The sequence below is a fragment of the Epinephelus lanceolatus genome, chromosome 17 (genome assembly GCF_041903045.1).
Source record: "Epinephelus lanceolatus isolate andai-2023 chromosome 17, ASM4190304v1, whole genome shotgun sequence".
NCBI lineage: Eukaryota > Metazoa > Chordata > Actinopteri > Perciformes > Serranidae > Epinephelus > Epinephelus lanceolatus.
In genome coordinates this window covers 20256187-20279449 of record NC_135750.1, presented here as the reverse complement: position 1 = coordinate 20279449, position 23263 = coordinate 20256187, and the positions used below count along the sequence as shown (strand labels likewise).

The 23263-nt window shown below is 42.3% G+C and overlaps 2 protein-coding genes across 2 annotated transcripts; both read right to left on the bottom strand.

Annotated features, from left to right (window-relative positions):
- Positions 1–170: 170 nt before the first annotated feature.
- wnt8b (wingless-type MMTV integration site family, member 8b) lies at positions 171–5987 on the bottom strand. The gene is made up of 6 exons (XM_033613860.2): positions 5844–5987; positions 4912–4945; positions 3765–3903; positions 3055–3180; positions 2820–2962; positions 171–1402 (listed from the first exon to the last, which is right to left on the bottom strand). The coding sequence occupies exons 1-6, from the start codon at positions 5912–5914 to the stop codon at positions 833–835; spliced, it is 1083 nt and encodes a 360-aa protein (XP_033469751.1). The 5' UTR covers positions 5915–5987; the 3' UTR covers positions 171–832.
- A 5550-nt stretch (positions 5988–11537) lies between these two features.
- scdb (stearoyl-CoA desaturase b) lies at positions 11538–21789 on the bottom strand. Its single transcript, XM_033613437.2, has 6 exons — positions 21637–21789; positions 20139–20394; positions 19174–19304; positions 17322–17527; positions 16019–16251; positions 11538–13282 (listed from the first exon to the last, which is right to left on the bottom strand). Exons 2-6 carry the CDS (start codon positions 20374–20376, stop codon positions 13083–13085), a joined length of 1008 nt encoding a protein of 335 aa, XP_033469328.2. The 5' UTR covers positions 20377–20394; positions 21637–21789; the 3' UTR covers positions 11538–13082.
- Between the last annotated feature and the right edge of the window lie 1474 nt (positions 21790–23263).

Genomic DNA, 23263 nt, shown 5'->3' with positions numbered 1-23263 from the left:
TAACCCCAGTGTGGACAATGTGGAGAGGAAGGTTGTGTTTACAGCAAAGCATCAGGTATCACTGCCACAAAGAGTAAAGAAGGATGAACGCTTGCTTCAGGCTGATTTATATATAAGATTGAAGGATTTATTATTCTTTCATTACATCTTAATAGAAAACAAACCACGAAGGTAGCTAAAAATAAAGCAAAACTAGGGAACGCTGTGCAATAAATTAACAATGTACAGTACAAAGTGCTTCATTTTATATACAATTAAATACATCAAGAGGGCAGCAAGGGTCAGGGCAAGCCAGATGATGGGAGAGAAGACTGTCTCCAAAAATGTCAAAATATTTCTAAAGAAATTCAAAGCTTGGCAGTGATAGTTGAAATATAGGAATATTATTGCTAGGGCAACAGACACAAGCATTCATGAGAATACAACTTGGCGAGTTTTGATATTAAAAGCTAATTATGCCGTCACTCGACAGTCATATCATCACTCGAAAACTAACAATTTTTATCCCAAGGTTTATGTAAATAAATAAATCATGTTGTGGAGAATTTTGCAGTCCGAGAAATATTCTTAAAATGCCCGAAAACGTTGTAAAAAGTATAAAAATATATCTTAAATACATTTATACCAAAAACTCTACAAAGTTGTAAACTTCTCTATCATGTGGCTTTGTGCACATCCCACTGTCTTTAACTTTTTACACAAAATAGACAATGAAGATGGTCTGAAGTTATATGTTTGCTGAGCTTTTGTCCAGAACACACACTATCTGAACATGCACAGACAGTTTGGGTGCTGACAGGAGCTGCAGTGGTACACATAGATGCTCAGATGCTCAGTGCTTCTTCCTCAGTCTCAGGTTCTTCCGGCGGCTGCTGGCGCTCTCATTCCTTCCCCTCTGACCTCCTTTCTTTACACAAAAGTACTTGGTCACTGTCTTCCTGCACTGCTCACACTTCACCGCGCAGCACCAGTGGAATTTACAATTACAGCTCGACACCATCTCGGCTTTGCGCTCCTCCACCGCCAGCCCGCACTCTCCGCACAGTCTCTTGCAGCTCCGTTTCTCCCATTTGCTCAAGTTCTTGCCCTTCTTGAGGCACTCGCGGCCTTCAGTGCCCGGCAAACCAAGAGTGCGGTTTTCCAGGCAGTAATCGGGGGAGTCTTCGAGGTGAACCAGCTCCTTGCGAGAGATGGAGCTGAAGGTCTCGGCGATGGCCCCCCGGCTGGCCGCACTGTTCCCAGCTCCTCGGAGGAGATCCACCTTCAGAGCCCTGTGGTACTTCTCCTTCAGGTAGTTCCCCACCTCCCTGAACTCTGGCAGCTGCAGCCAGCAGGTCTGGGTGGTGCAGCTTCCTGACACGCCGTGGCACTTACATGTCCTCTGCATGGTCCCCTTCACAGCCTGAGGACACAGAGAAACATTGTTAAAATGGTGTGTTGAAGATTGTTTTCATACAAAAGACAAGACAAAGAAACTGATTCTGTGGTTGTGAGTGTGCATATGTACAAAGGTGTAGGTTTTGTTTCAACATTTGGGGGGGCACATATGAGGTTTGGGGGTCCTCCGACAGAAAATTTTGACCATCAAACACTTAATTTCCTGCATTCTGGTGAAATTTATGCACCAGTTTGTGCCTTTTCTGCATCAATTTTATAGTGTAGATGTATTTAATTTATCAAAATGGGGCAGACAAATGCTAATGTTCTAAGTATTGAGGGGGACATGTCCCCTGCCTCCCCCCGAAATCTACGCCTATGCATACGTATCTCATATAAGTATGTGTGTGTAAAAGACAGGATGTCCATTGTGTTTTGATTGATGTGTTGTCAAATTAACTGGTTGTACTCTCAACGTTCTCCAGTTAAGTATAAAAAAGGGATGAATACGGTGAAAGAAAGACATGATAGCTTCAAGGTCCAGAGCTGAGCCTCTTTGTCGTCCTCAGTGTTTCCTGACTTTACCCAACACAAAACAGCTGTCGGTTGAAAAGGGACGTTTTCTTTCCGTGAGGAGGCGACGAACTTTCTGTTGAGGTGAGGCTGAATCAAAGTTTCACATCGAGTCCCATTGTCCGCCCAGAAGAAATAGGAGTATTTATTTAGCATGTTCATTATCAACATGTTTTCTAGTGTGTGAAGACCCAATGGAGAGTCCCATTGAGTGGAGAAATGAAAAAGGAGTTTTTCTCTCTTTCTATCCCCATTTTTTTCTGTTACAATGATGCTCCAGGTGCCATGGGGATCCTAGGGCCCAACAGGGGGGAGCAAAGGCACCGTAAACAAAGAGCACTTCAGCTGCACGCCTGTGGTCCCCTCAGACTCCCTTGGAGCCAAACAAAGACCAACATAAATGTGGGATCCTTATTGCAAGAATAAAACTAAACACTTATTTTAAAAAGCAGCATAATACAGAATGCTGTGCAATGTCTGGCTCCCCAGGATCTCTAATTAAGCTTGCACCAGTGATCCTGAGATTCTCGAGTTGAGGTATTGTCATAAGGGGCATTCAGCACTGGTAAATAGGCCCTTCTGGTACACCGAACACACTGTTATTATTGCGGACGAGTGGCACCTCACTTATAGCGACGTGAAAGGGATGCTTGGGTGGCACACTCAGTGTAATTCTGAGCGGAGAAAAATGATTCAAAAGGTGCTTTACACTGTGCAATCAGTTGGAGGGCCAGGAGAGATTCACAAAATTTCCAGCACGCCGCCACCCACTTTAATACTGTATGGCTCAAATCAAGGCATCAACTTGTGCTGCAACTTGTACCAACGGCTTATCTCTCAAGTGAGTGAATTAAGAGCACCTACTGTACCTTTCGCCCAGCCTCGTTATTGTGGAGATTCATGGCTGCCCGTGCGTCCTGCCCAGTCTCCAGTGCATCCACAAACTGTTTGGAGATGGCCTCGCCAAAGCCAACGTTGTCACTGCAGCCGCCCCAGAGCCAACCATGGCCACCTGGGAAAAATTTGAAAGAATGACGTTAAAATTATCTGTGCTATTTGATTCAAAAGTGGATATTTATTTACAGATTTGTGTGTTTCTCTGACCTCTTTGTCCGTTCCTGCTGTCGTCACAACCACAGTTGTCAAAGTCTCCGAGACTGCAGTTCCTGGTTAGGGTGTACATGACTCCGGCGGAGCTGATGGCATGAACGAACGCCGTCTCCCGATTTGCTGTCAGCAGAGAGACTCATTAACTAGCCTGTCTCATCACACAGATCCTTCATTGTAGAATAGGCATTTTATATCACAATTGCCTGTCTCTCCTTTCATATTGCATTTTTTTTTTTCTTTGTAAAAAATGTCTTGACATGTTTTTTGTTATTTTCCCATAGTCTGCTCAGGACTATAAAACCTTCTACATTTCTAAACACTGGCTGAATTAAGTCAGTTTTGCATTGGCAGACACATTTGACTCTTTGTCTTGTGAATCTCAGTATATTGCTTTCATAAGCTGCAAATAGAGGCTGTAATTCTGGGGGATGTTGGGAAATGGATTAGCATGTTTGTTTTGCCTCTAGCAAACCGTGACCACTGTAACTATCCCGAAGGGTGGTGAATGTTTCCACTAAGCAAACATCTCTATTTCACAAAGGGAGAAAGAAAAACCTCCCCTTTAACACAATAACTTGAAACAGAAGCGCATAATTACAAAAAACACTTTAGAAACATCTTTGGAAATCCATTAGCCTCTCTGTCTCTAAGCCTGGCTGCAGTGCAGGGATGTTTGAGCTGGTGTCTTGGGACTCTGGACTTACCGCTGCGCAGGCTGCTGTGCGTGGACAGCTGCAGGGCTCTCTCGGGGCAGTTCCAGCGGTCCCATGCAAACTGGTATTTGCACTCTTCTATGCCACTCTGGGCTCCTGCTGCCACGCTGCTGGAGTAGATCAGGTATGCCTGTGGCAGCAGAGACAGGGGAAATATTAAACCTGTGAAATGGTGCACAGACTCCCCACGACAACATGATTTAAGCAGCTGAGAGCATGATTTGAGACATATATCCACCTTAGATTATACAAATTCAAAAGATGTGAGTGGTTGCTTATAAATCCAACCCAATTTATACTACATAAACATATTTTTTTAGGTGACAGAGGGGAATAAATCACCCAAACTTGACCCAGAACACAGAGTTTAGACATGTGCCACTTAAAGACAGTCAGCGGCCACACATCCGACAAATCAAGAGAGCATTTCTGGTGCTTCTGAACACACTCTGGGTTCACAAAATCATATGTAAAACTAATAAAGGTGATGTGAACCAGTCTCAGTTGCTTTTATGTTTATATCTTGCCACTTTCCTTCCCAAGAATTTCAAAATGGACAACACATACCAACAAGTCCTTTATGTGTTGGACACTGAGACGACCCTGATTTGTCAGTTTCACAAAAAAGACAATGTGAACTGATTCAAATATTATTCTATTTTTTATTAAACTCAATTAGTTGTAGTGAATGCGCTGAATTGTTTGAGCACCCTTAAACCAGTACGCTCTGTCCTTGGCTTTCGCCCGCCTCTCTGCGGCTTGTTCACACTGTGTGAGCGATAATATAACTAATATGTCTCAAGTGGCCTTTGGGGAGATGGAGTGCCACCTCTTTCACAGGGGTCTGGCTCACTAATGATGACCACCCACTACAGCAAAGGCTGCCCTCGCCCCTTAAAACATTCAGCCCGCAGTTTCGCAGAGGCCCTGAATAAGGTCAAGTGTACGGAGGGGGGAACAAGCACCACAAAGAGCCAAGAATATCACTGATATATCATTAGGGGCCATCTTTGCAAACACACAGGTACAAGAGTTGGTCTGTACACTCGAGTTCAGATATCACAAGGACAACAGAGAAAGCATGTTTTCTCTTGCGCTCCCTCTTTGGGAAGAAAAGATCAAAAGAAAGTTGGCTTACCTTGGGTCCAGTCATCAAGAAATTATTCACTGACCTGGAAAAGAAGACAGCTTATTCACTCAGGGAAGCTCAGTGTCCTTTGCAAATTCCTCTGCTAACATCTCTCATTAGCGCGCCTTGTAACATGTTAAACCGTGACACCAGTGGGCATCAAGACCTCAGTGAAGAATGCTGCTGAATTTGTTTCAAGAAATGTAAGAACTGAGGGCAATGGCCATGTTTTTAACACTTATTTACTTAAATTTCAGGGTTGCCAGGTTGTGAAAAATCCAATTGTTCTATTTTGGAAAAAAAAGTGGTAATAAATGTTGCTAATCACTTTATAAATGCTCAGTGCTCTCTCACTTTCTAATAAGCCACCAAGTCTGTACTTATGTGTGTTAATAAGTCATTATTAAACGGCTTTAACTGATCAAGTCTGCGGTTTTAAGTGTTAATAAATTGATTTTTTTCTGCAGCCCTTTGCTAGAGATAAGCGTCAGATGGTAGAAGGGAGTTTTCACAACCTGGCAACCCAAAAGTTGATCTTAATAATGGCTTACAACTGATTTATGAAGCATTAGTAAATGATTTATTCACCATTAATAAAGCCGTTAGTTACAATTTATTATTTCTTTATATAAAAAGGTGCTTTATTAAAAAGTGGTAGTGGTGAAATTAATAAAACAAATCCAGCAAGCCCAAAACTTAAGTAGTATACTTTTTTCTACATGCAAAATTGTTCAAATAATTTAATAAAATGTAAGAGAAAAATATATAAAGTAAGGGCTTTGCAAGAAAATGTACACAGACAAAAATACATGCATGTGTTGCAGTCATTTCACCACGTGCCACTGCAATGAAATGAACAATTTGCATTTTTATTTTGTGTATGGAAACAAAATAAATCTGCAAAAAAATTATATAAAAATAAAAAAATATATGAAACTCACCAGCAGCAGTACGACCTCATGTGAGCCAGGAGAATGAAAATATAATAGAAAACCTCCAAATGCATGAACATCCTGACAGGTGAGGGAGGTGACGGTGACGGAGCCCGTCCAAAGCCTGCAGACAGTCGAACGATGGAGAGGAAACTGAGCTCCCAGCGCATGAACCTTCACCAGGGGCTTCCAGGATTCAAGGAGGGGGCTCTGAAATGGAGCTGCTCTCGTCCCAACAAGAGATTATCTGCTTAATTAAAGATTTTCCCCCTTCTTACTCTCTCGGCCAATCAGAGGTATTGCACCAAGGAGAGACTGGAATGATCAAAAGGGCACCCTGGGCCTTCAGGGCTGGGCAACGGTGGCTCCCCTGCCTCCATTCAGCAGCAAAGGAAGATCTGTTTAATCCCATAGGAAAAGTGTAACACTGATCCCTTGAATTTCTGGCCGGGGGAAAATAGTGTATTTAAGCTATCTAACGCGCAGCTGAGTGTCAGGGATTAGTGGAGGATAGTCCTCTGGATGACGAATTGTTAGTTTGATAGGTCCAGAAATATCGTTTGTTCTGCAGGAAGTAATTGGTGGTTTGACAAAGGTGTGATTAAATCAGTGTTTATCACCAAACACGAGGGCTGTTACTCACACTGGAGACGAGCACGCATCAAAAGTGTTATCTGAAGATTTAATTTCAAATGGAGGTCACACACACATCGTTATATTACAAAATTGGTGACAAAAAGTTTTTTTTCCACTGCAGGTGCTATTTCTTAGAATAATCATCAGGAATAACATCTTGATGTTGCCAAATTTGCGCAGTTATAGTCGCAGATGTGAATGTGACGATGTTTTAATTCATATTTCGGACACCAGCAAATAAGAAAATGACACACACACAGTCTAAAATACTATTAAATATAATGCAGGATCCCAAAAAAGTTGCTGATTCACTTGTTGAAAGTCAGAATAAGAAATAAATAATCACCTTCATGCCCCGTTTGGAATGAGAGTGCACGGTATTCACTTTAATGAGATTTATTGGATGTAATTTTGACGTTTTCCTGCAATATTTCAATAATCACTTTCATTATAGCACCCGAAAATTCAAAATACAGAAAATAAAGTGTTTTGGGACAGATTAAAGGCCTATCAGATATGCCACATTTGCATCACTAATCCAGACGGTCCCTACCCAACACTGCATGAAGGGTTATTTCCCAATAACCCCGTCTGACCCCTAGGACCCTTTCCTTTGGCACAGGCAGCCCTTTAGCCATCTTCTTGTGTGCAAATTAGGATTAGAGAAAAAGTGATTTGGGGGGGGAGAGGAGGGGAGGGGAGGGGGGGGGGGGGTACTTCTAAGGGATGTTTTTGGATTAAGATTTAAAGAGGAATGACAAGTGAAATATCTATCCAGTTGTTTTAGCATTTTTAATTCCAGATAAATGATTCCTTCATGGGCGTAGTTTTAAAGAGGGGCATGCAGGGGCCATGTCCCCCCTCAGTATTTAAATCATGTGCATTTATTTCCTCAAGAAAAACCTGAAATTTAAGACGTTTTCACCATGAATTAATGCACAAAAGGCACAAAATGGTGCAGAAAATTTCACCAGAAGGAAGGAAATTAAGTGTTTGATGCTTAAAAATTTTCTGAGGGTGGATGCCTAAACCACCCATTTCATTTGTTTCCCTCCCCTGTGTTGAAATAAAACAAAAACTGCTGCACTCCTTTATATGAAGCGTGCAGTTAGGCCTTTAATTTATCACAACAAGTCATTTCCCACGAGCAATGTGTTAGCAATCTTCCATAATTGTCTCTAAATGTGTAAACAAATGTAATCACCAGAGCTTACTGAAATGTGTCTTATTGGAGATGATGGGAATCAAAAATGTACAGAATATCCAAAACATATGCATTGCATCATTTAGCTGAATCATTTCAGGTCGACCACACTGTGATGTCAGATTCCCTGAAAAGTGGCCAGCGGAAGTAACATTTCATTAAGTCCTCTATGTTGCACAAGTCCGCAAGAGCTGGGCTGAAACAGTGAGGTGTCTGAGCTCTGGCTGGCAGTGTGACTAACACCGAGGTGCTGCATGCCGTGAGGAGGATGGCCTGACTGTCAGCAGCCAATGGACAGAGGGCTGATGTCACTGTTGGGGCAACAGAGATCAGCAGTGGTGGGACCACTTACAGTACATTTGGATGGGATTCAGAGTGGTGGCTGCGCTCTGTGGCAGACTGTGGCAGGTTTTCTCTTCCTAAAATCACCAACTGCAACAAGCAAATCGCATTTGCTGCTTACACACAGAGTGGCTGGAGGTGTCAGCTGTTGCTTTGACTTGTCGTCCAGTCATTATCCAGCAGAGGGAGCAAGTTCATAGATCCTTTTAATGGTTGAAAGATGTGTTGATAACAAACACTAATTCCTCTTTATTGAGCCCCAGAAAGGAATGTCTCTTTTTGCACATGGGCTGTTGAGCACATGGGGCTGTCTCAACATTTGACTCTACGGGAGGGGACAGCTGCAAAACAGCAAAGAGCATCTCCACAGACGTCTGTCCTCCAGGAATGTTAAAACAATATCTGCAGCTATTTTAAATATGTGTGATGATGTCACAGGTGCGACAATGTCAGATGTATGAGCCGAGCATGAAAAGCAGAGGTAGATCCCCATCAGTATGGGCATGCAGACAGGAGATAATGCCGTCAATTAACAAGTACAACGTGTTCAAAAACAGGAGCGGCAAGATGAAGATAAAAACAGTTGGAGATTCTTCACCCTTAACCTAGTCACTGGAGCAGTATAGAAAAGTGTAGACGAACACAACAGTAAAGAGCCAAAAGTTTCTAAAAAATGTCAAATACCATTTGTCACTATACTGCACTGGGAATGTGTGTAAAATGAGACCCAATGTAGACAGTTTTTCATGTGTTGGTGAAGATTCTCAGTCATCCAGGTCATGGTAATCTTAATCTTATCATAGGCAACTGGCAACTTGCTTTGAGTTTCTTGAAGATGTCAGACATCAGTTCTGAACTGAAGAAGTCTCTTGGATGAGAGGTGAAACATCTCCAAGAAACTCAAGCAAGTCCAGTTGCCTATGATATAACACTTAAAACCACAGTGTGTAGGAATTTCTCCCGTCTAACGTTGAAATCATATATTGCATTCAAACGGATAGCGCACTCTAGCGCCTCACTGTTTCAAACGCGTATTGCAACAACGGTAGTCGCTGTGTACCAAAAAGGTATGATAACGTTGATGAAACCATGTCATCGATACTTCACGGAGTATTCATTCAGGCTCCTACACAGACACACGGCATGCAAGTTGACAAACCCCCTCCTCACCATGCTGGCTGTGTTTACAATGTAGGACTGTTGGGGCGAGTGTAAATCGAAACAAACCAATCACGTCTTGTCCTTTGACAACTGACAAGTGGCTCAACCTCACACACCTCATCCCTCTCCTCGCAACACTGCGCCGCTAACAGCTGTTAGCCGCTGTTAGCGGCCAGCGCTGCTACTACCCCGGCACTACTGCAGCATAACAAAGTCCCACTCTTTGAGCATAATGCAGGATCATGTATTATGCAGCATCACGGGAGACGGAATCCTCGTCACCAAGAAGGCGCAAAAGGGAGTCAAAAAGGCAACGTGACCGGCGATTGCATTACCATTCTCCTTCAGCAGCTCTCTCCACCTGGGAAAGGCTACCCCAATGTGGACCCTCATTTTTTTAATTCACTGGTCACGTTGCCTTTTCTATTCCCATTTGTGCTTTCTTGGCGATGAGGATTCCATCTCCCATGATGCTGCATATGCATGATCCTGCATTATGCTCAAAGAGTGGGACTTTGTTTCAAATTTGCCGGGGTAGTAGCAAAGCGCCTCTTGCTCCTCTCCTTCAGCTCCTCAGTCATGCAGCGCTGGCCTGACTCTCAACGAAAACGCCGAAGGCAGGGCTGTATGTCCCTTGCTAGCGGATGTATTCTCAAGATGGCGAAACATTATGGAACCCCACAGACGACTTACCCGCACAACGTACAAGCAAATCCGAAATTCTCCTTTTACGAGAATAAGTCAGATTATTGGTGGAGGTAATAGTACACCAATGATGACATATTTATGAATGCAGACATCAATTTTTGCCAATAAACAACTGAAAATGTTACACAATGTCCCTTTAAGATTACCATGACCTGGATGACTGAGAATTTTTTTCAAATTTTTCATGTGATGAATTTATACTGTACAAAACACTACACTTTTGTGTTTGCTCCCATTTTTCACACGCTCAAGATAAAGATCTGAGACTTTTTTTACGCATTCAGCAAATGTAGCTCAAATTTTGGTCACAAATGTGTTCAAATCTGTGTTCGTGAGCACGTCTCCTTTTCCAGGATAATCCATCCATCCATCTGACAGGTGTGGCATATCAAGATGCCGATTAAACGGCATCACAGCAGCACAGGTGTGCCTTGAGTTGGTCACAGTTAAAGGCCACTCTGAAATGTGCACTTTGATGACGACAAAACACTACAGGTGTCTCGAGTTTGAAGGCAGCGTGCCATTGGCATGCTGACTGCAGGAATGTTCACCAGAGCGGTTGCCCGTGAACTTTGGCCCACTTCACTAACACTACCAATGACATTTCCCTGGATTTGGCACTACATCCAACCAGCCCCACAGCCACAGATCACATGTAGCCACACCAGCTCAGGACCTCCACATCCAGCATCTTTCCACACAATCAGCCACCCAAACAGCTGATGCAACAGTTGGCTTACACAGCCGATACATTTCTGCACAGACCATCAGACACTGTCTCAGAGAAGCTCATCTGCATGCTCATCATCGTCACCAGGGTCTTGAACTGACAGCAGTTTGTCATCCCGACCAACTTGTGCGGTTGTGAGGCTGGTTGGATGTACCGCTAAATTCAGGGAAACAACAAGGGCAACAGCTCTGGTGGACATTCCTGCAGTCTACATGCCAAAGGCAAACTCCCTCAAAACTTGGGACATCTGTGGCATTGTGTTGTTCGATCAAACTGCAAGTTAGAGTGGCTTTAATTGTGACCATCCCAACACACTTTCGTTTTTCACAGCAGACATTTTGACCTGAAGCACAGGTGAAGTTGGTTCAGTTGGCTCAGTTCCATTAAGTGCCCCATTAAGCTATTTCAGTAAGACTGCATACACAATACCAGGACCTCCCCTAAGTGGAATGCAGCTATCATTGATGTTAGTGAATACACCTGTTCTTTTCCTACTGACATCTGCAATGTCTGCTAAGAAAAAGGTAGATGATGCCGTTGAATTAGTATCTTAAGAAGAAGAAATGCTCACTAACACATATTTTTACAAATTTGTGACTGAAATTTTAGAGAAATATATCTTCTGAGTCTTAGATCTTTAATTTAACGTTTTTGCTCAGTGTACGTATGAGCTCATGTGTTTATTGGACATTTCACACCACAGTGTGTAGGTTTCAGTTTTAACCTACATTCTCCATTTAATAATTAAGCACCACATTTCTATTATTTTTGACTATGTTTTATTCTTTATGGCACACATTGCAAAACACTTTTATTTTGTCCTTTATATTATACTAACTGTATTTATAGTTTATCATCATTACCATTAGTGGTTGTTATCGTCGTAGCATCCAGAAGCCACTGATAAAGAATGTAACAGAAATGGTATGATCACATTTTTATTCAGTATACGAATAAGGAGTATTACAGTAACCCAACAAAAACAGCAAAACATATTTTGTCACAAGTAGAAAATCTGGTTTTATTTACGGTACATACAGTGGGCAAAAACATTCTCTGAAAAAAATGTGCCATTTTTTAAGGCATTCAAACTTCAAGAAGTTAACACTGTAAAAAATCGTTGCTCTGTAAAAGAGTAAGTGTGACACATATTACAACATTATCATTAATGATATAACAAGTTTTGGATCTTGTTTTAGAGCAAAGTGTTTTGGTTACACAAAAATTAAATTATAGTAACCCATTATTTTTCCAGGGATTTGTTGAATGGTCCCTCTTTTTCATTATAAATAAGGAATTTCGATTTTTCAAAAACAGACACCAAACAACTGCATTTAGACAGTAAATTTAAGCCCTAATTTATTCCCATAACTTGCACTTTTAATCTTTCATTTCTGCGTGCAACCCTCATAAGGCATATGGGCAAGAGTCCTGACACACGTTTCAATAATATCACACAGCACAAAAGGTAAATGCACCTCCTACACATGCCTCATTGGCCTTATCTGAGGGAGCGGGAGACCTTATCTCTGAGTGTGTTTCAAATAAATATAAAACAATTGCAAATAATTAACTCTTTTTAGATTAAGAGTAAGAAGTCTGAGGTGGCTTCACTACTCAATCAGAGGTATACACTAGAAAGCTTAATCCTCATTAAGAGCTCCTCTTGTACGGTTGGAGACAGTAGGCGTTAAAGTATCCCAAAGTATAACACATCTAATCGGCGTTCACTCAGGATTACTTCGGTATGAAAATATGGGGACAGTTCAATAGTGTTGACTGTCTCGGTGTTGGCCTTGACAACAGCAGCTCATAGTTTAGTAAGATTACTATCTTACCAAAAAAAAAAAAAAAAACAAAAAAAAAAAAACCTTAGCTTAAACTAGACAACCAATAATCAAGATGAAACTCCACTCCCTGTGGAAAGAGACAAAGCAGTACTGACAGAAGTTAGAGCAAAAAGGCCCTCGATATTGCCTGTAGAGAAACCTCACTGTTAAGGGTTTCAAAAAAGCTTTCAAAGTGCCAAAGACTGTTAATAAATAGCACATTAACAAATAAGATATACAGTAAATTATCCTAGAATTACTGCTTTTACACACCGCTCACAAAGTCTGGTTGTCCATCTGCTGCAAAAACAGACTCAAATCCAAATTAGCTTCATTCTCTTTGTGCCTGTTTTATATATTATGGTGAAAAAAGCTGTGCTTGCACATGAAGCCAAGTCGCTGGCTGTGGCTAATAGTTGGTGAGAACATTTCAAAACTTAAGAGACCCACACGATTTATGAAAAGATCTACAACTCTTTAAAGCCAATATTAGTCTCGGGGAGGAGGTTTATCTTATAATCAGAAGCATGGTAATCAAGCCCCCTCCCACCACCACTGAAATGCTGCTATACCTGTTGCTATGTTCTGTCTCGGTTCGACATGTCAGTATCAGTTGCAGAGTTTGTAGCCGGTGTGACTCAGCCGCTTTTGTGGCTGCTGTCACCCGTTCGCTGAATGCGAGCCATGATCACTTCCTTCGACACGCTCTTGGGGTCCTGGGCCAAACCCAAGAAGCACATGAGGTCTATAAAGGCAGTGGTGAGGTTGAGCTTGCAGCCAAACTCACTTGTGGAGTAGTCGAAGGGGAATGTGTGGTGGTAGTTGTGGAAGCCTTCCCCTGAAATCGAAAAAAGAAAGACTCACTGTTGTGCTGAATGTCAACAAGTTCATCACTTGAATGAAGATATGCATCCAACAGTCATTCGGGAAGTTTCCACTCATTTAAACACAGCACAGGACTCTGGCACATCCACAAACAGCAACTGGCATCATGTGACTGATAATGTGATTTGATGCTAAGTGGAGAGAGTGAATGGGGGACTTTTGGGATTTGGAAGTCTTGAAGGGACAGTTCACCACAAAATCAAAAACACATGCATTTCCTTTTACCTGTAGTGCAGTTCATTAGTCTAGATTGTTTTGGTGTGAGTTGCAGAGTGTTGGAGATATCAGCTGTAAAGATGTCCGTCTTCCCTGGAATGTAATGAAACTAGATGGCACTCAGCTTGTGGAGCTCAAAGTGCCCAAAAAATACATTTGTAAAACTGTAGCTTTCATGTAGGAACCATTTTCTTTCTACCAAACTACACCCACCAACTGTATCACTGTGCTGAGGGAAGTGTGCATCTACTGCTAGCTCACCTAGCACCATTGAGCTAGCTAACACTACAGCTCAGCCAAGGAGGACACCATTAATAGCCTATTTTTAAATAGACTGTGCAATAGGACAGCCATAAAGTCCCTTCTTTACGTAGCCTTTGCATTTTTAAACACAACCAAACAATGGTGTCACCATGCCGCTCTAGTTTGTTATTTTAGACAGCATGCCAGCATCATGGCGATGGGACATGTAACACCTCAGCATCAGCCTCTACTGTGACATACAGCATATGCATCGGCAGCGCTTTCTAAACAATAACGACAGCATTAACATTGCAATAATAATAATTTGCCATCTCTATTATTTGGCAGTTGATCTCGTCCTCTGCTCGGAGGACAAGGAGCTCTTTTTTTGGCCGCTATTCTTCTTGTTCTTTGAGTTAGCCGCTAACTGCTTCTAGCGCTTTTGAAATTTCCCATGGTGGGTCGCATGCATAAGACATTGTTAAAACGTCACACCTGTCCTGCTGGCTGTCCCATTTACACAGACATCATTTTGGCACTGTTACTACCTCCACTGCTGGCTTCAAGGCAAGACACCTCTGTCCCCCCATTCTGCAATGGTACATTATATACAGAGGCACCCTAACGACTTGATATTCCTATCTTGAACAGGCAGTGTAAAAGTGACTAATGTTTACATCTTGCACTGTCACAAGCATGAGCTGTGAGTAGATGCGCGCTTCCCTCTGTGCAGTGATACTGTTGGCGGGTGTAGTTTGTCTGAAAGAAAATAGTTCCTACATGAAACTGCTCACAACAAGGTCTGTGGATTATCTTGAGTAACCAGGTCATGATTTCTGGAAAGAGACATTGCTGTTGAGTTTTTCAAATGTGTTTTTTTGGGCACTTTGAGTACCACCAGTGTCATCTAGTTCAATTATATTGGAGAGAAGGCAGACATCTCTACAGCGGATATCTCCAACACTAAGCAACTCACACCAAAACAATCTAGATAAATAAATAGCACAACAGGTGAGAGGAAAAATATGTAGCCTATTATTTATTTTTGGTTGAACCGTCCCTTTAAAGGCTAACTGTCATGTAATGTAATTTGCATGCTACCAAAATCTGATATCCTAAATGAGTCTTTGTAATCATTATTACACTGCTTGGTTGTCATGGTTACAGCACAGGCTTGCCCGCAGCCTGAGGAGGAACAACACCTACAGATCCCTTTGGGCACTGGAGTAGAAAACATCAAATCAACAAAACCTAAAATCATGTAGCCCACACAGGTGGTGTTGCTGGAAAAGTTTCAGGCTGAACTGAACTGAGATATCTGTCATTCAACAATCCAGAGACCTATTTTTGAATTGATGTACGTTGAGGTAATCATTACAAAATTTAAAATGTTAACTTTAGTGTAAAAACGCTTCCAGTGCATGCAGTATTTACTCCTTCATTTACTCATGTGTTTACTACTGCTGCTCTGGGTGCTTAGGAACAGGCAAGTTACATGGAAAAACTAATTAAATGACACAATAGGTGTGACTTGAAAAAAAAGGTGAAAATAGACTTAGGAGCGTAATTGTTTCCAAGACATTTTTCCATTTTCTCCCCCAGTTGCTAGAAAGCATTTAGTTAGGTGCAAAACAACAACCTTGCTTTTAAACTTGGTAGATAAATTGGAGCAGACGATGTTACTTCTGTTAAAACTGCATGGAAAGACAAATAAACAAATAAAACTCTGCCAGAATTGTGCATTCTTGTGCAATCATTAGTAAGCTTGTGAATCCGATGCTGTTTTGCGGCTAACAATGCTTGGTGCTGTTTGCAGCATCACACCCCCGTGGTGTCAGCCACCACAATAAAGTCTTGACTCATGGGAAACAGCGATACTGAAAAAAAAACCCACCAGTGTCCAGCTCTAAAAAAAATGACTAAATACACAACTCGAAAGCTGACCACCTCTAAAGTTCAAAGCTAAAACTGGCACGGCCGGGACAAGATAAACATCAGCCGCTGGATTAGCACACTGTCCCACTACAGATGCCAGACTGAATCAGCTTTGAGGGACAACCCCACTGTGGTTGACTCAACAAGACAAGCTTTCAACAAGTGATGAAAAGATCATTCAAATGTCCCTCCGGCACATGAAGACACTAAATTACACAGAAGTGCTCATGTAGCCATGATACAGTGTTAGCACATTACTGTAGGACGAGTAATAATGAACATGCTGTTTCCTTACCGATGGCACTAAAAGCAACCAGTGGGTTTTCCCTCGGGTTAATGGTCACGTCATAAGGCCTGTTGCCCCATATGTGCGCAGCGCTGTTGACCAGCCAGGTGGCGTTGAGCACCACAGCGTACCTCAGGAGTCCGGGGATGAAGTATCCCACAGCCAGAGATTCACCCCAGAAGCACCAGGGCACCAACATTGGCACCAGGAAGCAGAGGATCACCACAGAGAGCTTGTAATGCCTGAAACAAGAGAACAGCTTGTATCACACACAGATCCATTTTCATCTGGCTGTAATCCAACCTAAATTGAGATGAAATAAAACAGATTGTAAATGTTTTATTTTTTGTTTTTTGATTAAACCGACTTTTTTTGTCTCATAGCAAAAGTTATGTAATCCATTATGTAATCCCACACTACATTCTAAATGTGTGTTAAGATAAATATTGCATCATGGGCTTGATTTAAACAATCCGACTGCAAAAACATTAAAATCTGCACTCACGTTGGGGTTAAGGGTCCTATAAACGCCACAGATTAAATCTAATCTAATCTACTCTGTTATGAGGGCAATTGTCAGCATAGTGGCATGATTAACCTCCTTTGCCCGACAGCAGGAGTGAAAATCTGGGACTGTGTCCAGCAGAGTATACATGTTGGCAGCGACTACGGGGGGCAAGTTGTGATTTGATCTCTGGTCATCCCTTATCAGCAGATCGTGGTTATCAAGTGTTAGCATGGTCAATATAACCCAGACTACAACATCCTGTGCAGCTTGGGCCGGAAGGGAAATGACTTTTAATAACAAGACACATTAGCGATGATTTCGGTGGCATCGTTCAGAGCTAATGCAGGAAGTAGCGTGACAGTCGAGGACAAGATGATGAATGGGTGTTGGCATTGTGCCTTCAACACCTGATGCTGCTGATACATGGTCTGTCTCAGACTAGTACATTTTGACATTTTTATCTTAAAACAATGACTATGATCTTTTCCCCCAAAAGTGGTTTCAGTTCCTTAACTCTGACTATAGATTAGTTGAAACAGTAAGATATTTAAAGGGGCATCCACTTGAAAAGTGCTGGCCGTTTTGCAGACATCAGCATTTTGTCTGATACATTGAAGAAAGATATAATATGGGGAGTATTTATTGTGCAGATGAGCTCAAGAGTGTTCAATCGTTACCCCCAAATACACAGTGAAAAATAGCTGCACATTAGTAAGGATTGCTGAAAAACAGAAGTTTTGATTACACCAATTTAAAAAGAACAGCACTGTTCCCCAAAACAAACTGTAGGTAATGTTCGCTCACCGTCTCTGAAACATAACGACTTTATCTGCCTTCAGGTCTGTGAGCTCCAGTTTTTTGCCCTTCTCGATGACATCGGGGTGTTTGCGAACCATCAGCCAGCCGATGTGGGCGAAGAAGAATCCACGCGTGGCGTTATGGGGGTCTGCATCCGTCTCAGAGTACTTGTGGTGGACACGGTGGTCCCTTGCCCACTCATATATGTCATTCTGCTCACAAAAGAGACATGCAGAGATGGAGAGGATTATGTAAGGCATGCTTAGATATGAGCAGGGGTTACAGTTCATCAGATTAAGGTCGGAGATGACATTGAATGCATACTTACTGTCTCATATCCTACACAATTATTTGAAAACCATACAATTGACACTTTTTTTACAAGTTATTACTGTAACAAGTAAATGTGATGGATATTAAAGATCTCCTCAGCTTGAAAATGTGTTTTTCCCCTATTCATGTCCCCTAAAATGTCTGACTTTGGCTCAACTGACTTGTATCTGTGCAGTTTGAGGAATGTGAAAACACTTCTCTGGTGACAGTCTGTGCTCTTCCTTTAAATCTGAGATTTGAACATATCCTGGACAAACTAGATTAGATAGACGACAAATTCGAAAGCTAATCGTTATCTAAGAAACCTGAAACCTCCAGTGCAGAGCATACTTGTCAGTGCAAAGAGCAGAGTTTGCATTAACATGGTGAAAGTTATGACAGCAGACATGATACAATATGTAGTTTATGAAGTAAACTGGATCAATGTGAGCATACTGTGACATTGCAGCAGATACTATTGTACCTTTCACAACCACTAGCCAGTGCGAGCTAACAAGCTAACAAACAGCATTAACAAATAAATGATGCTAACTACACTTTCCATTCTGATCAGCTGCTAGTCGACGATTTTGGTGCACAATAGACTCCTCATCCAATTCCGGGTGTGACCTCTAATGTTAACCATCTTCATGCATGCTGCTCTTTCACCGCACAACCTACTTCGTGCAGCGGTGGTGGGCGGGGCACGAGCCTGATCCAGAATTTATCAATGAAAGGTTGTTGTTTTTTTAAACTTTTTATGTGGGAAAACCACGTTAAACAAAATAATAATCATAGCAGAGCCTTTTGACAAACTTTACAGCATGTCAGGAAGGGGAACTTTAAGCATTAAGATAGCTTTAAGATCACCTCCAGGCTTGTTTTATGACATTGTGTATACTATATGTTTTTATTAGCTGCAACTAGCAGCTCTATACCTGGCTATATCAGTTGATTGGTTCACAAAATTTTCCCACCCTTTAGCGGCAACAATTTTTGCCCTAGGAGGATGAAATTTGGCATTAAAGGTCAAGTGCAAGTGTGTGTGTGTGTATTATGTTTTTGCATATTGGTGATGGGGGGGGGGGGGGGTGCATGCTTGATCATGGTCGCAGATTTGTTTTTATCCAATTGCCTGATTGAAGATTGTTCTTATTATATCCACACCATCCTTCTCATTAAAGAGCTTCAATATTGCACATCATACTTGTGCGTATGTTGCATTCTGAATCACGATTGGCTTCCAAACTAGTTGTGATGTCACAGAATCCTGTTCATACATCCATGTGTTTGAGTCGGATTTAAGGGGATCAAATGGAAACTTTCCACCCTTGGCAGATGAATGTGAAAACAGCCTTTTAGTGTCAAACTCACACACATGATTTTGCTCAAACATGACAGTCAGGGACAAAAAAAACCCCACACATTTTTGAGTTGCATATGAAGTAGCAATTGCCAAAGATATAATGGGCTGCTGCAACAGCCCAGTTCCCCCTCTGGGCACCAATTAAGGCTTATCTTATATTTACATTTTTTCCTGCTTTACCTGAAAGGCCATGGAGTTGGCGAGAGCGAGGAAGACTCGCAGAGGAAAGGAGGCCTTGTAGGATCTGTGGCTCCATAATCTGTGTGCACCAGCAGTCACGCCGAGAGCACTGATGAGGTAGCACACTGCAGCTGCAAGAAAAAAAGTGAGGTGGAAAGGACAGAGATCTTAGGGGGAAACTGTCACCACTACACTGAGATTAATTTTACACCCCATGAGAGCAGAGTCACTGGGACACCATGTTCTTTCCATTACACCCTGGCCTCTTTGTTCACAGAAAAAGTCATCTATGTGGGGAGATGGGACAGCGGGAGCACGCAGGTCTGCCCTCACACTTTTGTTGTTCTAAAACTGCTGAATGTGTTTCTATGTGAAGCCCAGACAAGACTACCCAGGATTTGAGACCCGGGGGCTTCTGACTGGCAAAGAGCATTCTGTTGTGGTGCCACACGGCTCACAATGGGATGTCTATGGGGATGGTGATTGTGCTTTGTCTTCCCCGGTGAAATAATATGCAGCTCAGCATTGCAAAGAGAGGGGAAAATTATGCAGTGCCAGAGTGGAAACAAAGTTGGGACTGTTTAGGAATTCAAGTCATGCCTCAATAGTCTACATATATAGGGTATAAATGTAATCATCCAGCCATATGTTTGTCTATTATCGCTGGGATTAAAATACTTCCAATAAATAGTTTACAATCACACACAGGGTTGAGCTCTGCAAGGAGGCACAAAAATACATATGGAGGCTCACAAGCATGGATGTGTGTGATGAAAATGACAAGGCCCAGAGTGACTCATTCTCCATTATTCCCACAGGCATGACCCCTCAGGCTGTATGTATTGTAGTTAGCAATGATCACTCAACATCAGCACATTCTGTTCTCTGACTGTGGCCTACAGGCAGGGAAAAAACACCACATAATGCTGCACAGCTAAGCCTGCTACAATACAGTAGATACTTACACCATGCAAGAGTTGAGACCGATGCAGAGGGAACGAGAAGGAGTCCATAAAGCGCACCGAAATGTAGGAGGGACATCAGTATGATATTCCTCCACACCAGCATCCTCGGCGGTTTGGGACCCTCTTTTTCTTTATAGGTGTCGTCAAAAACATCCTCCACCGTCGACGGGTCTGCCATGGCACCTCCGTTGATCTGTTGCTTGTCGGCGTGATGATTCCTGGTTTCCGTTTCGGTCATTTTGGCTGAAGGGGGGTTCTGTATTAGCAGCAGTGCGCAGCAGGAAGGAGAAAAAGGCGAGAGAGATGTTGCTCAGTGAAATGCGCACGGCGGGATGCAGGAACAGGGAGGAAGGTACGGCGGCTGGCTGTGTACATGCAGCAGTGTGCGGCTGAGCGCGTGCCGCTCTGGTTCCAGTGGCATAATCTGACTGGTATGTCACTGCTGGGTTATGGTATGCAGCTGCAGCCCTACTGGTCCATTACTCTAGCAAACAGTATAACGTTATCTAACGCTCCCCTGTTACAAGTCATACCACTTCCCACCGCCATGCAGCCCATACACCGCCTCATATTGACATGATTATGAAATGTTGTCGCGTGCGACATAAACCTGCGCTTCACGAGACCCCACTTCCCACCAAATGTGTGCTTTTTTAATAAGTATCATATGCCAACTGTTAGTGACATGTCACTTTGACAGTGTCCATCCTTTTAACCCGCATATGGCACATGTCTGTGGCACCGGAAGATGCCACATGTGCACCCACAGGTACACAACTGTAAAACTTGTACACCACACTATACCACAACACACTAACTTAGAGGATAACCACATTTTTCTTACAGTCTAAATGTCAATTAAAGCATGTAACTGTATTCTTACATCCTTCTTATTTATTTATTTGTTATTTATTCAACCAGGAAGTCCCATTGAGTTTGAAAATCAGCAGCCAATCAAAACACATTTTAAATGCAACATATGATGCAAAAAATCCACAATAAAACAGGAACTATTCAAGCATAGTGGCACCTAAAGAAAAACAAGCATTGTCAAAATTTCTTTCATTATTTTATGTATTTATTCTGGGCGTCGCTGCACCATGGGGTGCTGTATAGTGAGATTTAATCTGATCTTGTGAAACTCATAACCACTCCCTGTAGGGAACCGCCACTTTATTGAACGCAAAAATCCCCATGTGGCCAAAGTTTGACCATTAACGCCTCATAAACTATGATATGTCATTTTAAAGTGTGATGAGCACATGCATCAAAGTTCTAGATGTAAAACAGGTTCAATGGCTGCCACCGGTGGCACAGTGACATGCTGTGTAGGCAGCAGCATATGTCAGTAAAATATTATCCAGGTGGACATCTGCCGGGCTGAACAGCAGCGACACCACTAGTCAAATACCATCTCATATTTGCATGTATGATACACTGACTTCTCCTCTAAAAGATCATTCAAAATCGTTTGCTTACCCGGGTTGAGTCAACTCACCGTGTGCTCAGCAGTCGCTTCCTCACCACAGAGGGATATACCAAAGCTGCAGGGGATCCGGGTGCACGTGAGATGTAGGTTTGATGGGGGAAAAAAGCAAAGACGTGCACTGGTGTGTAGATCCCCGGTTACTGAGGTCTTAATGCATGATCTGAGGACCTTTTAAAGCAAGTGGTCGGTGAGGTATGCCACAGGCTGGGGATATCCCATTGGCTGTTTGCTTTATGTTGATAACCAATCTGATGAAACGGTGCCAGAGGTGAAGACATATCAGCTCATCTGCCACCATGATGTCATGTAGCAGGGATGACAGTTTCAGGCTGACATGTGGCCATCAAGACATTTGCATGAACATGACTGTGCCTTTTAGCCACTATGACATTTCACTCCTCTCTAAACTAATACAGACACTGTGCAGTGCAACGGGAGTTTTTGTTTTTCAGGCTTCAGCTGACAGATTTGAAACAAGTCTGGTCTGATGGGGTCATGAACTTGGGCCACTATATCCCAACTTCTGGTGGAGTCGGTGCATTAATCCAGTGGAATTTATTACAAAGATATGTTTTATATGTTGAATATAACATTCATTCTGTTGCTCTGCACGTGTTCACAGTGCAGGAGTGCCCTATTTTGGCATAACTCCAGACTGCATGGGTCAGCACAGCTGTTGGGACACACTTGAGTGCAACATTTATGCATTTATGTTTTTTGGACTTAAGCTTTATTGCCCAGTTTAAACATGGGTGAGGAAAGTAATCAAAAAGAAATTAAATGAAATCAGTTACACATTTTTGATGAGATGATATAGTTATATAACTTATTACATTTTTAACAGGGTAACTAGTCATCTGCAAAAATCACACTTGCTCCCGCACACACATTGAAGCTCTGTTTATTGGGTCATTGGGTCAACGTTTCCTACCACATTTCAAAAGTAGCCTCCTGAACTCTGATAAATACTTTTTTACCTCATTTTCTCAACTACATTTTTGCCCAATAAACTACAGAAATGTATTGCATATGCATTTTTCTTCCAAATTTTGGTTAAGTTAGCCAGAACATGTGCAGAAAGGAGTAAAATATGAGACTGCTCATTGTTATATGTTCAGCATGGGGGTAAGAAAGTTCATTTCCCAGTCTCCCCACTCAGCCTAAATGTTTTTTACATGACTGTCATCATCCCATTACTTCACCCAAGACATAAAAGAACACCCTATCTCTAAGCCAAGGCCGCCTTGTCGCAATCTATGATCTCATATAAACCGTGGTAACCTCTCAGGAACAAAACTTGGTCCAGTCATACTGTACACCCCCTGTTACTGACCTTTAGTAAACTGGAATGGATGGGATGTTTCCTAGAAGGATGGCTCAGAGGAAGAGTTAATGGCGCCACCTGCTGCACAAATGCTCATCAGACTGATAAAGATGAAAGTTGTCTAAATGAACAGAAAAGCAGCAGCAACATCTGCTGGCAGTAAGGATTCGCCTCTGTTCCATATCACTAGAAATTGCGTCTATAATGTGAGTCATGGAGTGTTGGTTAGGCAAAGCAAGCCACTTGAAAGCATCACCTTGGGGCCTATTTTTCAAATATTTCATAGCCTAACATTAATTGATCAGGCATGCC